Here is a 16,877-nt window from a genome sequence, read left to right on the forward strand (position 1 = left end):
ATTTGTATTCATTTCCTTGAAACTATACATTTAGATGCATGAGATTTAAAACATAGAAATGCCTAAACAGATCAGAATTAGCTATATTATCTTCACTACTGTTGTTCATACAAGAGAAAATATGCTGAAGAATTTGGTGGAATCATAGTCATGGATCCAACAATGTGGTCTCATACTGGAAATTGCCAACCAACAATGATCTCACAGTGAAAAATTGGAACCCCTGCAATGAATGAGAGAAAGAAAGATATATAAGAGAATGAATTTTTGGATTTGCTTTGTGTCTGACATGTGTCCACTTGGAAAACATCTCTTAGAAGTGACAAAAAAAACTCTCTAATCTCTCTCTGCAAATGGTAAATCAAATCCTCTATCATTTTGCCTCCCAAAAGCATAAAATATCTTAGATACCTGATGGAACAATAACTGCTTTTGATGCCAGATCTGAAATCAAGGCAAAGGCAAAAAATCAGTTAAAATGACTTCTAGAAGCAAGAAAACTTTTCAGAATTCATTTAGGCTTCAACAAACTTCAAAATTTGCCCTCTAATCTATTTTGATGCTCAATGATGAATTCTGCCCGTTTTGCTGAGAATGCCTTGGAAATTACAAATCTGATTATAGATTGAACTGCTGAATATCTGTGCAAAATCTGACCCCATATTTGGAAAATTCATCTCTTCCCAGTTTCAACAGTATATGGAGTCCATATTTCGGGCAAAAATTGTGCCTTTGATAGCCATTTGAAAATCTAGTCCAGGACTATGAAATAAACAATTTAAATGAATGAAATTGAAAATTTTAAAAAGTTTCTATAGTTAGAACTATAGAAAATCATCATTTAAAACAAAAATTTTCAACTCCTTAGTTTTAACACTCAAAACTAGAAAAGCTATTCATTATTTTAAAATATTTTCCCTTGTACCTCCTTTGGCCACTTTAACAATGCCACTTGTTGCCACACAACTGGCCATCCTAATCATCTGCCGGGTCCCTCCACAACCTCGCCAGTTTTTATGTTTTTCGGGAGGTCGCCATGTCGCTACTGGCGAAACCTTCCTGTTTTCCAGTGGCGACATGGCGGCCACTGGAATCCGACCATTTTCTGGTGCTTTTCTGGTAGCTCCTCCTCTGACCATTTGCACGATGCCACTTGTCATTCCATTATTCATCAACTCTCTGCCTGATTTCTTAACTTTCCGGGAGGTCGTCGTGTCGCCTTCGACGAAACCTCTTGTTTTCTGGTGGCGACATGGCGACCACTGAAATCTGGCAAGTGTTTTCCAGCGAGTATAGTTGGTCGAAATTTTGTCTTCGGGCCAGCTAGCCGTCCATGGTGGGCCCCTCCATCTAGCCTACGGCTTCCCAAAAAGGGGTTGTCTTAAAGACAACTAACAATGCATGAGCAATACTATTTATACATTAAGACATCTCCCAACCCACTCAATGTGGGATAATCTCTTTTCATGGTTTTTCCTCTGCTCTTTACCACCTTTGCATGGGTGATTCCCATGTTCCCTCTCATGCCTATACTCCAAAATTCTTTCCTCGATTTGCAATAGAAGCTTTTGTGAATCGGTATGAATGTTGGCCCACTTGGTTTGATATCTAACAGGTTTTTTTTCATTGGTGAAGAAATGAATATGTTGTTGGCTTTGCACGCTCGGCTGTTGCTATTGAAAAGAAGGCGCGGGACTTGAACCAAAGCCACCAAATGTAGAGGAAGTCGGGTCGGAGGCTCTCAAGGCATCGAATGCCATTCTTTTCTTGCCCTCTTCCTCTTGTTATTTCTTTATCTATATTTAGGATGTTATTTCGTCATTAAATCATTCATTCAACTCTGTCCAGTTTTTCCTTCTCTGTGTTGTAAATAAGAGCAAATGGACATGAGTTCAGGATTGAGGGCGTAGCTCAATCTTTCCTCGTCAACTCTATTAACTTCCCCTTTGCGTGGATTGCTCCTCTTTACTTGGTGGATTCATTCATTGTGCAAACTTAGGCGTGTTTACCAAACGTTTGCTCCGGGTCAGGATCTATCCTTAGGACCGGATATGGAACTCCACTATATGGATCTGAAGCTCGAATTGGCTAAGCTCTTGGGCCCACCACTGTATCTACACCTTGATCTGCTTCCTACGCTGGTTTTGATGCAGACTAGAGACTCCACTGCGGCTGGTGTTGTGGACGGCTTCTAGTATTTTAGGTTTTGTTACTCTCACACTTATAATCTCAATGCCAGGTGCATAAATAGTGCAATCATTTTGAATAGCTTCTTTCATAAACTTGTATTGTTGTTCTCTTGCAAGTATAGAGAGGATGTAGCATTTTAAGTCACTATTAATTTTGCATCGTCGATATTTAGATTTTCTCTAACTCAAGACTTCCCTTGTTCCATCTAAGTACATGCCTTATTTGCATAATATCACAAAATGCAATTCAAAACTCTCTTAAGAACTAGATGTGAATTCCTTATTCATTTCACACATTTTGATCTCCAATGATGAGATATCCATTTGAAAAATATTCCATTGTTATAATTATCCTAATCACCTTTGTTGAACATTTTCGGTCCCTAGTTACTTGTTCATTAGATAATTTTAGCCGGGTCCCAAAGTGGGTCCGGCTAAATTTTTCTTTTGAATTCAAATACCTGACATCTCAAAAAGGCCTATTGAACATCCTACACTGACTGAAAACCATTCGATCATTGTCAATTTAACTTTTAAAACTCAATTCACCTCTTATCTGTAAACTGTGATTTTCTGCTAACAAGGCCTGTCAGCTAGCTTTAAAAACTGATCCAAACAAATAACTGGGCTTTGAAATCAAACCTACTAATCCTTTGTTCTGCACACTCTTACCCTGTTGAATCTTGTCCCATGAAAAATTCCCAATCAAAAGATATTGACTGTCAAAGTTGCCCTCTCAGAATTGCGTGCAAGAAAACATGTCAGAAATCCACAAAACGTTTTTGGATTTGGCTTTGAAAACTGTGCAAACTGACACTTGGGCGAACAGGAATTGGGGCATTGGTTTACTGTCACGGGGAGAGTATGAATCTGCGATTAGGGCTATTGACGAATAACAGGACGGAAATGACGAGTGGTCAAAGTGGGCTACTTGAAATTTGTAGACTAAAAGCACTGGCAGAAAAGTGATTTTTGCAAATGGAATGGACTTTGGAAAATGTGCAGACGGATTCGTCAAGACTTGCAAACTGGCACACTTAAAGAATTTTTGGAGTACAACACAGTGGTACAATCCATTCGATCTCACCTATCACGGATTTGGAGATATGACATCACGAACAGGGGTACTGACCAATTTGCATTTCTTGAAACCAATAAAAAGTTACAAATTGCATTTGAAAATTGATCAAACGGATTCGTCATAAGCTCAAAATTGAAACATAGCAAGTCTCTAACCACTAGAGTGCAATGCAAAAAGAATTCTCTCATTTCGATCAACTGGGTCAAATTTATAATAGGTCAAACAGGGCCTTCCAAAATTCAAAATAAATTGCATCTGCATGACAACAATAAATGACCAACTTTGAGGGATTCAAAACCTAGTCAAACGGATTTGAAATGACTCGAAATTTGAAACATAAGTTCTCTGGTAGGACACTTAACACTCCCAAAGCGGCAAGTCATGAAACGTTACTGGGTGCAAGATATTCAATTGCAAACATGGCATCCTGTCGCTGTTTGACACTTAGGCAAAAATGCAGAATTGGACATTGCTCAAAACGAGACTTCACAGAATGACTCGGAATGACAATTTATCTTTATGGAATGAGGAGACATACTGAATGGAAGGTATTAGAAACATTAAACACCTCTTAGGCCTCAAATGGACAGCCGGGTACATATGCATCAAAAAGCATTTATAGGACTTGATTTTTCAATGGTACTCAAAATCAGGGCTACAATTTTGAGTCCCAATAGGTTTATCATATCTGGAGGGATTATCAAGATGGACCTTGATAAGGTGGCAGCCATACTAAGTTGGCCTTCTCCAAGAAACATGTTTGAGGTAAGAAGCTTTCATGGACTTGCTTCTTTCTATAGAAAATTTATCAGAAAATTCAGTCAATATTGTGCACCTATATTGGACACAATAAAAGGTAGTCAGAGATGCAAATTTTCTTGGACCAAAGAGGCTGAAGAAGCATTTCAAATGCTAAAGAAAAAGGTGGCAGAAAAACTAGTACTTGCTGTTCCTAATTTTCAAAAGGTTTTTACCTTGGAATGTGATGCTTCAAATGTTGCAGTTGGAGCATTCTTGAGTCAGGAGGTCAGACCTATTGCATTTTTCAGTGAAAATTTGAATGACTCCAAGAAAAGGTATTCGTCTTATGATTTTTAATTATATGCATTGGTTCAATCATTAAAGGAATGGAGGCATTATCTGCTGCCTAGGGAATTTGTGGTTTTTACTGACAAGTAGATTCTTAGTTTCCTAAATAGCCAAGAGAAATCGAGCCATAAACATATGAAATGGGTAGAATCTATTCAAGCATTCACCTTCACCATAAAACATAAGAAGGGGGTGGCCAACAAAGTGGCAGATGCTCTGAGTAGGAGGAACTTGGCAGTGCAAGAAATCAGATTGCAGAGTGTGGGAGTTGATTCCTTGAAAGGAATGTATGAAAATGATGAAGACTTCCAAGAAGTATATCAGATATGTTCAGATTTTTCCGAGGATTATCATGTGAAATATGCAGATCTTCTCATCCAAGATAGGTTATTATTCAAAGGACACAATTCTGCATCCCAAAGTGTTCAATGAGGGAAAACATAATAGAGGAGAAACATGCAAGCAGCATGAGTGGCCATTTTGGCTTGGATAAAACTAACGAACTGGTAAGGAGGTACTATTTTTGGCCAAAGGTTAAGACAGATGTGAGGAAGTATGTGGAGTCATGCACTATTTGTCAGAAGGCCAAGGGAACTTCTACAAATGCTGGTCTATACCAACCCCTACCTATACCAACTAGACCATGGGTTAGTTGCAACATGGACTTTGTCATGGGATTTCCAAGAACACAAAAAAGTTTTGAACAGTATATATGTGGTAGTTGATAGATTTAGTAAGATGTCTCATTGTATTCCATGCAAAAGTACTAGTGATGCTAGCTATATTGCTAATTTGTTCTTCAAGGAGATTGTGAGACTTCATGGTTTACCACAGTCCATCATCTCAGACAGGGATGTAAAGTTCCTTGGGCATTTTTGGAGGACACTATGGAGGAGATTAGGCACAAATTTGAGTTTCAGTTCTACCTATCATCCACAAACAGATGGACAAACTGAAGTGGTCAATAGATCACTAGGAAACTTGCTTAGATGTCTTACCAAACAATATGGTGCAAAATGGGAACAAATTCTACCACAGGCTGAGTTTGCATTCAATGATTCAGTGAATAGAAGTATGGGGAAGAGTCCCTTTCAAGTTGTTTATGGGTACAACCCAAAGGGTATCTTGGAGCTGAGAGACATTCCATCTGATGTTCCAATCAGTGCTCATGGTGAACAGTTTGCGGATCACATGAAGGATGTCCATGATCAAGTGAAGATGGCATTGGAAAAGAGTGCAGTGAAGTATAAAGAAGCCAAAGACAAAGGTAGGAGAGATGTGCAATTGCAGGTTGAAGACTTGGTGTGGGTCTACTTGAAAAAGGAGAGATTGCCAAAGGGCAGTCACACCAAACTGCTCATGGAAAAGGTTGGTCCATGTAAAGTGTTTAGGAAATTGGGAGAAAATGCTTATGAAGTTGAATTTCCAGCTCACCTTGGTATTTCACCAATCTTCAACATCTCTGATCTAACACCTTATAATGGTGGTGTAGATGAAAGCAATGAAACACACTTGGAGGAGTTTGAACAAGATGTTGCAGAATTACCTTCCCATGCAAAAAAGGAACCTCAGATGATCTTGGACACTAAGGTCATTAAAAAGACCAGGAAAAACACTTACAAGAGTTATCTAGTGAAGTGGGCAGGTTATCCTAAAGAGGAGGCTGTTTGGATGGATGAAGCATACATGAAGAGGCCTGGTACAAGTTTACAAGAACTCATCTCAAAGGGACTTGAGATTAATCAACCCCAGGAGTTTGGTGCAGGGGCACACTCAAATGCATCTTCATCAAGGAACTAATGTGTTAGAACTTCTCCATTTGATCTATGTAATAAGTCCAATATGTAAGACCAAGGGACACAAGATGTAATTATAAATCTTGTTATCTAACTTGGGTCAAGGGACATTTTATGTTAGAATTAGGAGGGCTAGATGTTAGGAGATCTTAATTATTGTTTTAAACATCTTCTAAGTCCTTTATTATGCAAGAAATAATGACAACTTGCTGTTTGACAACTTCTTGCTAAAAGTTGTCAAAGTTGCTAATGAACAACTTTTTGTAATTTTAGTTGCTTTTATGCAAAATCGTTCCAAACCACCTTTTGGTTGGAGGAACTGTTAGAACATGTAGAAATAGGATGGAAAATATGTGTGAAGACAAATTGGAATTGATCTTGTACGGAGGAAGCATTGAATCAATAAGAAAACTGCATTTTGGTGTATTTTCGTTGTTTTTTGAGCATTGTACAGATTTGTACGGCCTGACATCATTGGGTGGGTCACATGGTGTCATGCCCCAATATTTTTAATGTAATAATTTAATTTAATTTAATTAATCAACTGGTCCCAAAAAATTAAATAATATAAAAGGACCTTTAATTAGTTACTTTAATTAACTAATATGGGCCTGAGTTAATATTTGTATTTGTGGTTCCGATTGATTTAATATATCTTGGACCTATTATAATTTCTAGTTTCCATTGGTAAGTGTTGTCGTTGGCTATCTTTGTACACCCTTGGAAAGGCTTCCTCTACAAGTATTTAAGCACGGCTTGTAGGTAGTAGTTGGTATGCGATTTGGATTATTTTCTTTGTACTGCAAATTCCTGTTGGAGTTCTCTATTGTTCGCCATTTCGGAAATGAAAGATCTTCCCTACTGGCTTTCTAGTTTCGACGGGATTCAACCCTCACCCTATTCCGTCGCCTATAATACTTTGCTTGGATCTGGCAAATTGGAGCACCATCTTTGTCTGTGAGTATTAATTGGAGAATATCGGTATTCAATATCTATTCATGCTTGGCATTTACTTGATGGTGTTGTATTCTAACATTACCTGTATATGAGTTTGTATTCTTTTCCAATACAATACCCTGCGTACTCTTCTCTTCGTACTTCTTCCTCCATCCCTTCATACTCTTTGTACTCCTTCCGCCATCTTCTATCTTGCAACCTCCATCTCCATCTTCCATCTGCCAACCTCCATCCGTACTCCTCCCTCCAACTGTCATACTCCTCCCTCCATCTGTACCTCCCCCTCCATCTGCTGTACTACCAACCTCCATCCATACTCCTCCATCTGTTTTACTACCTCCCTCCATCTGTACTCCTCCCTCCACCCATACTCCTCCCTCCATCTGTCTTACTCCTCCCTCCATCCGTACTCCTCCTTCCATCCATACTCCTCCCTCCATACAACTTCCATCTTCCATCTGCCATCCAACTTCCAACTTCCATCTACCAACTTCCATCCGCCAACTGCGATTTACCAACTTCCATCTACCACCTTACTTCCAACTTCCATCTTCCATCTACCAACTTCCATCCGCCAACTGCGATTTACCAACTTCCATCTACCACCTTACTTCCAACTTCCATCTTCCATCTACCAACTACCATCATCTCCATCTTCCATCCGCCATCTTCCATTCGTCATCTTCCATTTGCCAACTTCCATCCACCAACTTCCATTGGCCAACTTCCATCTTCCAACTTCCATCTTTCAACTTCCATCTTCTAACTTCCATCTTTCATCCTACCAAATTACCGTACGACATTCCATTCCTCTGTATGGGCATATTCATTCCACTCTATTGCATCTTGCTCCACTGTACAAATTAAACATTTCCTCCTGTAGACTTGGACAAATGGTAAATTTCAAAAAAGGAACATTACACATGGTGAGATAGAGGATTGAATCACCTTTTGTTTGCATCTGGTTTGAGGGTTTAAAGTGGAGGTTAAGCAAGTTATAAGAATGTTTGTGTTGACTGTTCTAAAATAGGCCCGTACCTAAGGTTTCACATGTTTTGCTCATATCTTACAAAGTAACCATGGGAAAAATCTAATTCTTGGTGATTTGTAAGATATGAGAGTGTACTTTAAGACATTTGTGGTTGTAGATCATACAAATGCTGGCCGTTGGAGTTATCAACAAAATCCTAGGACATGCATCTCTATGTGACTGTCCTATTTTATGCAAATGAATGCATAAGTCGAGATGGGGGTGGAATTTGGTGATGAAATCAGAGAAGTAGTGTTGTTTCATGATCCTTGGCATGATCCAAGTGTTGGCAATGATTGGGAGGCAATCTAAGGGGTACTTGCTTTGTAAAAGAGCCCTAATTAGGCCTAATTCTTACTAGGTGAATTTGGAAACTTGGAAATTTGTGGCATATAAGGAAACTTGGAATTGGGTTTGTGAAGCCTAAACTTGTTTGTTTTGGTTGTCTTTAGTGTGAGGGGACCTAGATTCCACCCTGATAAATAAGATTAACCATGAATATCTATTAATCCTAGATTGGGTCTAGATAGCCTAGGAGAGGGCTAGTTTTTGGGTGTGGACTACCTTGTGGAGTCTCAACCTATCTCAGGAAAGGATATTTGAGATATTTTGTTCTTCAAAACCTACTAAAGGTGTTAAAGGAGTAGATAGCTTGGGGCTCTGCACCACTTGAATTCTGTTCACCAACCTTTTAACATATGAAACTCTTTAGGCAATGTGAGATAGCTTATGAAACATTTGGCAACCTAGATTGCTCCTTTTCTACTTTCTAGATGTGCTTGGAGTTGCCCACCACAAAGTTTGAGCTCCTAATAAGCTGCTCTTTTACCAACCTATGAAATTTGTCTCTCATCACCATTTTCAATTTGTTGCATGTTCTCATCATGGAAAATACATGGAATAGTAGAGATGAAGAGATTTCCTGCTTAGCATCATTAGGTATGCTCTTTTGTGTTACTATAAATTGATATGTACAATAGAGTGAAAGGCTCTATTTCTAACAGTTTGCAAGATGATGTTTCTAAATGAAACAATCGTAAACTAAAGCCAAGATTAGAAACTAACTAAACAAAGGTAGATGACCATTGTAGAAGCACTACAATATTATTTTAATACCCCCACTTAATAGTCATTGTGCTAACTACCCTACAGTAGACATAATCTATAGGTCTTTTGGTCACAAATGTATAGAAGGCTGGACCCTTCTCTTTATGATGCTCTGCAACATGAGCCTAATCTTGTGACCCTCCTTGATTTTGTAGAACTTTTAAATATGACCAAGATAACCACAATCCTTTTGACCTGATGTAAATGTATCCTTCCCTATAGCCAAATATACTGAGATCAACTTCTCAAACTAAAACCATGATTTTGAAGAAAGTTTGGCAAAATCTTCCATTGCTTCGAAGAAAACAGTCACTATCAAAAACTATTGCAGATGAGCACTTCAACTGAAAATGTAACAAGTAATCAAGATTTTTGTGGTAAAAATCATCAAGACCCTCGAATGATTAAAAGAAAAAAGAAAAAAAAACCTTGAGACCAGAAATGACAACCATGATTTTTTGGGTTAAATCAATTAACCTAGATATGATTTTTAATGAAAAAATAAAAAACCTAGACATTTTTAAAGGAAAAAATTATAAAATTGAACAATAATTATTCTAGGAGAAAATTATAAAACCCAATAATAACTTTTTTAGGAAAACATTTATATAACTCAATAGTAATTTCATAGGAAAATTAGTCATAAAATCCAATACATCAATCATGAATTTTTTTTGAAGAAAATCAAGCAAAACCTAGACATATCATTTCTGAAAAATACCCTAGGTTGAAAAACACCAATCCTAGGTGTATAGAGAAATTAATATTTTGATTATAATGCGAAGCCATTGCTTCATATTGAAATGACTAGAGGGGAAATGCTTGTTTCTTTCTTTATGAAGATTTCAGAGTTGAAGGATCATCTCAATGCTATTGGAGATTCTATTGAAGACAATGACTTGGTTATGTTGGCAATGAATGGGCTTCGTCACTTTTGGGAATCATTCATTCAAGGAGTAAGTGGTAGAGCTGAACTACCCAAATTTGATTGGTTGAGAACTGATTGCATTCAAGAGGAATGTGAATTGTAGGCTAGAGAAAATGGACGTAAATCTCACCAAGAAGATCATGTTCTTCCTGCCCGTACTTCTAAAGGAAAAGGGAAAAAAAAGGTAACTTAAAGAGCTAAAGACATAGGAACTATAGATCTAGGATTCAGTGCTTTAGATGTGACAATTATGTGCACTTTGCTAGAGATTGAACAACAAGACTCAAGCATCAAGTTGCTACTACAAATGTTGGAAATACTTCTCATTGAGAGTCAAGTGAAAATTTAGAGAGCTTTTTATTTCTTTCTGTTATTTCAAACAATGTTCCTACTAATAGTGATACTAGGCTAATCAATAGTAGAGCTTCTCACCTCAGTACAAGTTATCTTGAGCATCTCTCTAATCTGAAAGAAAAAGAGATACATATTTCGAAGTTAGTTGTGATGTCCCCAAATTTTTAATGTAATAACTTATTTAGATTAATTAATTGGTCCCAAAATTAGTATAATGTAATAAAAGGACCTTTAGTTAATTATTTTAATTAATAAATATGGGGGACCAAATTAATATAATAAAAATATTTGTATTTGAGGTCCCAATTGATTTATGTATATCTTAGGCCCATCTCTTATTTCTATTGTAGGCGTATATGTTGTTGTGTTGGCACTTATTGTGCACCCTAGGGAGTTTTTCCTATAGAGGTTTTTATGACTAGCGAGTAGGATGTATTTCTCATGCAATATGAATTATTTCATTGTATTGTGAATTCCAGTTGGAGTTTTGCTTGTTTAAACATTTTGGAACTAACAGATCTTCCCTATTTGGCTTCACAGTTTCGGTGGAATTCATCCCTAAAGCTATTTTACTCTTCTCTCTCATTGTTCTGGATCTGGCAATTTTGGAGCCCTACTATTGTTTGAACCATTGTTTGAATTGGAATTTCCTTTGGTGTAATATTTCTCTCAATATTTTGTGACATTAAATCTCTATTGCTTCCCAATCATCTGAAGGTTTATAACATTGATCAAGTAAATAACAACGGGCAACATCAAGACTTGAATTCCGTTGAGACAATACAATAGTATGATATAAGAGATTTGCCAATACCATTGTATAGACTGAGGGATTTGGAACTCTATACAGCGTTGTCAGACTCTGTACACTACCCATGCTCACACATGTTTTTATTATAATATTGTAATGTTTCTTTAATGGTCATCTTAGTATTTAGTGTATTAGGTAGTTTCTATTATTGTATATAGTTCATGATTGTTTCTTTTAGAAAACATCGTCTCTGTAAATCCATATTAGGAGCTTTCATCTCCTCTGTTTAATACAACTACATCGATTTACCATAACATGGTATCATAGTAGGTCGACAGTATTTCATAAAATTTGGCAGATTTTTTAAGAAAAATTTGAGCCTCTTTTGATCTGAAATTTTTTTCAGACATTTACTTTTTCGATTTTTAGAAATAAAAATTGTTAGAGGTATTTTATGAAAATTTTGTGATTTGTCTTCAAGGATTTTTGCTGAAAATCGCAAGCCTAGTTAAGGGTTTTGATCCCGCAATTTCTTGGTTGCAACAAAAGTCTAATTTTTTAGGATCACATGTACTTGCATGTTTGTTGCATGTACTTGTATGTTGCTTGCATGTGCTAGATAACCATGTGAAGTCTCGTGTTTTGCTGCCCTTAAAAATTCTGATGGGTTTTCGTATTTTTTTCCCTTCAAAAATTTTTGATGGGTTTTCATAATTTTTTCCCTTCAAAAATTTCTTATGGGTTTCTATAATTTTTCCCTTAAATTTTTTTGATTTTGTAACTTGCAAAGTTGTGTGGGACTCCTTGGAAAAGTTTATAACTTTTTTCTCAAAAATTATTTGGTGGATTTAACCGTTTTTCCTACAAACGAAGCTTTGTATTGTTCAGTTTTGATTGATTTTTCACCTCAAAATTATGCTAGGTTTTGATTGATTTTTCACCTCAAAAATTGTGTTTAGTTTTTCGATTTTTCTCCTTAAAAAATTCACACTTTTTTGCAGTTTGTTTTGGGGCATCATGCTCATCTGCAAAGTTTGGAGGGTTTGTTGATTTTTCCTCAACATCGTGATAGTTGCTCTCAGTGTTTATCTCTGTCTCCAAGGAAGAGCAGCTTCATTATCCAACATCAGGTTGGATATTTTATGATGATTTCTGGTCAGAACTAAGACACTCTCAAACATCTCCTTAGCCGAATTCACAACTTGGATATGATAGGAACCTGACGATCCTTAACAGAACCAAATAGATTCTTCCTTGCCATGATATTGCTCTTTCTCCATTGGGCTTTCTTAGTATCATCAAAAGGTTTTGCTACATCAGACTTAACATAGTTGATAAGATCATTCTCCTCAAGCACAATTAGAACCCAGAACCTCCATGAAGTGAATGTTCTGTCCAGCTTATCTTCAATTTAAATCCATTCACTATTGTAGGAAGCTAAAACAAGCAGACTTAAAAGTAGAGCAAAGAATAATTTGAAGCTTAAAATTTCTGGTTGTGGATCATTTCCTTAGACCAGCTCTGACACCATGATAAAATTTTCAAACCAGAATGCTATAATGCAAAGAACAGAAACTCAAAACACCAGAGAACAAAGAACACAAAAGTTTATACCGGGAACACCCTCCAGCCTGAGGGAAAAACCCAGCCACGGCTGAAAAATAGTTCCTTTCTTGAATGCTCCAAAAATGAGTACAATACTTTCAATTTCAATCACCAAATATAACTAGACATGGATTGTTGACTCTTAACAATCTTACAGGAGAATGTTTTTACAATTTCAACAATGATTGATGCACTAAATGATTCACACATTGATCAATTACAAAATAATGTCTGCAGATAATACATAATATTTCACCAGCATTATCAGTCACTTTTCCCTTTGATTCATCTCATAACTGATATTTTTCCACTGGCCAGACTATCTCTGATTTTTAATAATGAAGAATACCTGAGGACAAAAGCTCAAAGCACGGAGAAGCAGCGATGACAGTTAGTCCTAAATGAAGAATACCTGCAAACTAGAGAAACCACTGTGTCACTAAATCATTAGTCCTTTGCAAAATAGAAGAATAATCAGTGAGCACCAAAGAGAGATTGAAACAAACACAGGAGGCACATAATCACAGACAACACTTGCACTTCAACTTACAATACATGAGCGGTGGTAATTATAAAACAGCCGATCTACCTTCAAAATGTACAGTCTTATGTATATTGACCATGAAATGATTCACTTTGGCATCTGAGCTGGCAGTGATGACTCAGCAAGGTTCCACGATAGGCTAATGCAGAACAATAAAGAGATCAGAGTGATCAAACTTAAAGGAAGGAACCAAATAAAGATAGCTGTTTTCAGCAAATCTGAACTGAACGAGCTTGAGAATAATAGAGCATCAACAATGAAGACAGCAGGTCCATCGCAAGCAATAAGGGAATCCACTGCTGCTACAAAGCATTAACATCAGGGATCTATCTCCAATTTGAGCACATGAGCCACCATAGAACTATAGATGTTAGGAATGAGTGATGCAAGCTTATTTCAACCATAGTTGTATTCTTGATTATTATTTTGATGCTATGGGTATTATAATCACTGATTTTTGCCAACTTTAGAACAATTAGAATATTTATAATTTTTTATATATAACATTTTTGTTTCATCTCCAAAGCTGCGTCGATTTCGAGTCTTGTAACAATGGTTTATTTTGCTTATTTTTGTTTTAGCACTTCATTTCTTTGTGAACACCTCTTTAATTCCTCCATATTAATACTTGTATTTGGGTTTCCAAATAGAATAGTAAGTTATTTGCTTTATTCCTTAGTTGCTAGCTTGTTTTGAAGGAAAATATGGATCAGTGATCATGATAGACTTAAGAATGATGTATCCATAGGAAGAATCTTCACCATTGAGGTTGAGGGCACCGCAATTGAGAAGCTTTAGTTGGAGGAGAAAATATAAAATATTTTTTGATTTGTGAATATAGATGATGATGGTGGATGATCAATCATCATATCATATATGACACAATGATATGTACTGTACTCCTTGTTTGGTCTAAAACTACTAGAGATTTATCCATGAGCTCTCTGAAGTCAGTATTTTGCATATTATTTGACTTTATTTTATGTACTACGTAAGTTTTAGGGCCCACTTATTGTTGGGAGTCTAATTCAAAATTTTGGCTTACCTAGTTTTTCCCGATTCCAAGGTTTATTATTCGCTTAGTTTATGATTCTTTTTCTTGAGTAAATTGTTATGTATTCAACATATGAAGCATTTAGATGCTAGATTAAGTTTGATTTAAAGTGGTCATCTCATTATAGATTTCCCCTTGAAGCTGAGGATTCACCTCTTTTTCTTTTTCTCATTTCCTATTTGAGCCCATACAAATTTATATAAAATTCATGTATGTGCAGATATGATGAGAGACGAGCAATGAAATACAAGAATAAAACCTCATTTCGAGAAATAAAATGCTCTGGAGAAAAAGATCTAGTGAACTGTTTTGATAAATATTTCATGAGTCTTCCACCAAAGCCTCTTGAGAGTGAGCCACGCCGACTTTTCCTTGCTCCAATTAAAAGGCCAACATCAAATGTGAGTTTACCTCCATTTATCTGTTAACTTTGAAATATGAATTTTTGAACATTGTATATCATATTTTTGTTTCTCTTCAACAGGTATGGTTCCGCCATCAAAATATTGGTGTAAGAACATTATTGAAGTGGTACAAGCAGATGTATTGTACTGCCTGTCATGCTCAACTGAATGTGGGAAACTGCTCTCCAGACCAACAGTCAGAATTGTTGATTAGGTTAGCTTCAATTGTTTTTCATGAGAACAAACTTCAGATCATTTTAATCATTTTCTACATGATTTTATTGGACATTTTTTCTGTATTATTGTTTAGCGGGTCAACTTGTATGCAATAATCTAAGATATAAGCTTGTTCTTACCCTTTCAGAACATCTTGTACCAGTGGTGATAATAATAATGAATCGACATCTTGTACAAACTTGGACACACCATCTGTAGATAGATCTGCAGAGGATCCAATCAGCATGGCTGAAAAAAACTCCACGGAATTTGATAATAGCATAGACATTTCAAGTGATTCAGATGCGGACAATCTTGACTCTGAAGATGATAATGAGATTGATATGTCTGTTCTTACTTCTCATGCAGAGAGCAACTCAAAGGACTTGAGAATTCATGCTTCATCAGAAATAGATGAAATAAATTTGTAATATTGTATTTGATCCTTTTTCTATAATCTTTGAATGGAATATAAGTTTTCATTTTGTCAGGTTCTATTTTGTTTCATTGGTGGAGCTTTCATCTCTGGCTTCCTGTAGTCACTGCTGTATATTGTAGAATATGTTCACAGGAATTCCTAAGTCTCTCTCTATACTCTCTTAGAGATTTTGGTTGAAAGGATAAGTATTTTGAATGGCAGAAGTGATAGCTTCACTATCTTTTTACAAGTGTATCGGGTTAGTTCATAGAGGGTAGAGATGCAATCAACAGAGGATTTGTTTTCTTTGAAGCGGCAAGTCTTTAAGACATTATCACAAACAAAATTTCCAAAGGCATTATCAGAATTATTTATTTTCATTTTAGCCTTAAAGATGGTGTGAATTTCGGCATTAATACCCAGAACAGTCTAAGTTGCAAGGGATGCTTTCATGCTAACATCTTGAATAATTCTGACGTTGTTTTCTGTTGAAATTCTGATGTTAGCATTTGAAATAAGATTTAATAACCTACATAGCCGTTAATATTATAATGAAATAATAAACATAATAATATAAGTATTGTAGTTGTTAATATTGTAATAAAAATAACAATAAGGTTAAGTATAGAATATTTTTAGTGTTAACAATTAGGACAGTAATTTGAAAAAATTGATTGTTAGGTATAAGTATGAAAGTGAAATTATAAGTTGTAGGTCATAAAAATTAGAAATAAAAACAATAAATAGAATTTGAATTATAGCATACTGTGTAATTTAATTTAATGTTCAAAAAATAGTTTTATATTAGAAATAATATGATATTGTAATATTATCTAATTATATTGCATTTATCCACTACTACTTTTGGGCTCGAATTGTGATGGCAAGCCATCGCAACCTGTTATCGCAATTGCGCGACAGCCACTTGCCACCCAAGCATAGTACCAAGAATTGGCTTTTGTCGAACAAGCATTGGACTTTTAGCGCTCCCGTCGCAATTGCCATGCCTATAGCCGTCACAATTTGAAAGAAAGCAAGGACAATAGTCCATCTTCACGTCGTGGATATTGCGATGGTCTACTATCACAAAAACAATGACTTACGTTTTTAGTATGTTGTCGCTAGTGCGATGGTTGTGTTGCAAGGCCAATGACAACTTGTTGTGACGACAATGTTGTTGGAGTGATGGCTACCCATTGGACATGCCGTCATAATTGAGACGACATGCAATGACAATGCTATTGGAGCGACAGCTACCTATCGGAATTGCGATGGCTTGCTGAATTATAAAATGAAAATTTGGTCAGGATGGAAAAGCTATGATCAATGTGCCCATTTAAAGATTGTGTGAATT

At 36.3% G+C, this 16,877-nt stretch overlaps 1 protein-coding gene across 2 annotated transcripts in view; it reads left to right on the top strand.

Annotated features, from left to right (window-relative positions):
- LOC149535323 (uncharacterized) overlaps positions 1 to 15,903 on the top strand; it is a 277,827-nt gene extending 261,924 nt beyond the window's left edge. For both annotated transcript variants that reach the window (XM_089805671.1, XM_089805670.1), the window contains exons 9-11: positions 14,706 to 14,886; positions 14,970 to 15,103; positions 15,254 to 15,903. In XM_089805671.1, coding sequence (XP_089661797.1) covers positions 14,706 to 14,886; positions 14,970 to 15,103; positions 15,254 to 15,536 — 598 coding nt within the window. In that variant the 3' untranslated portion in view covers positions 15,537 to 15,903. The remainder of the gene's footprint in view (positions 1 to 14,705; positions 14,887 to 14,969; positions 15,104 to 15,253) is intronic.
- Positions 15,904 to 16,877: the final 974 nt, after the last annotated feature.

This window comes from Cupressus sempervirens, chromosome 10 (genome assembly GCF_028749045.1).
Source record: "Cupressus sempervirens isolate cs-2001-9-10 chromosome 10, ASM2874904v1, whole genome shotgun sequence".
Classification (NCBI taxonomy): Eukaryota; Viridiplantae; Streptophyta; class Pinopsida; order Cupressales; family Cupressaceae; genus Cupressus; species Cupressus sempervirens.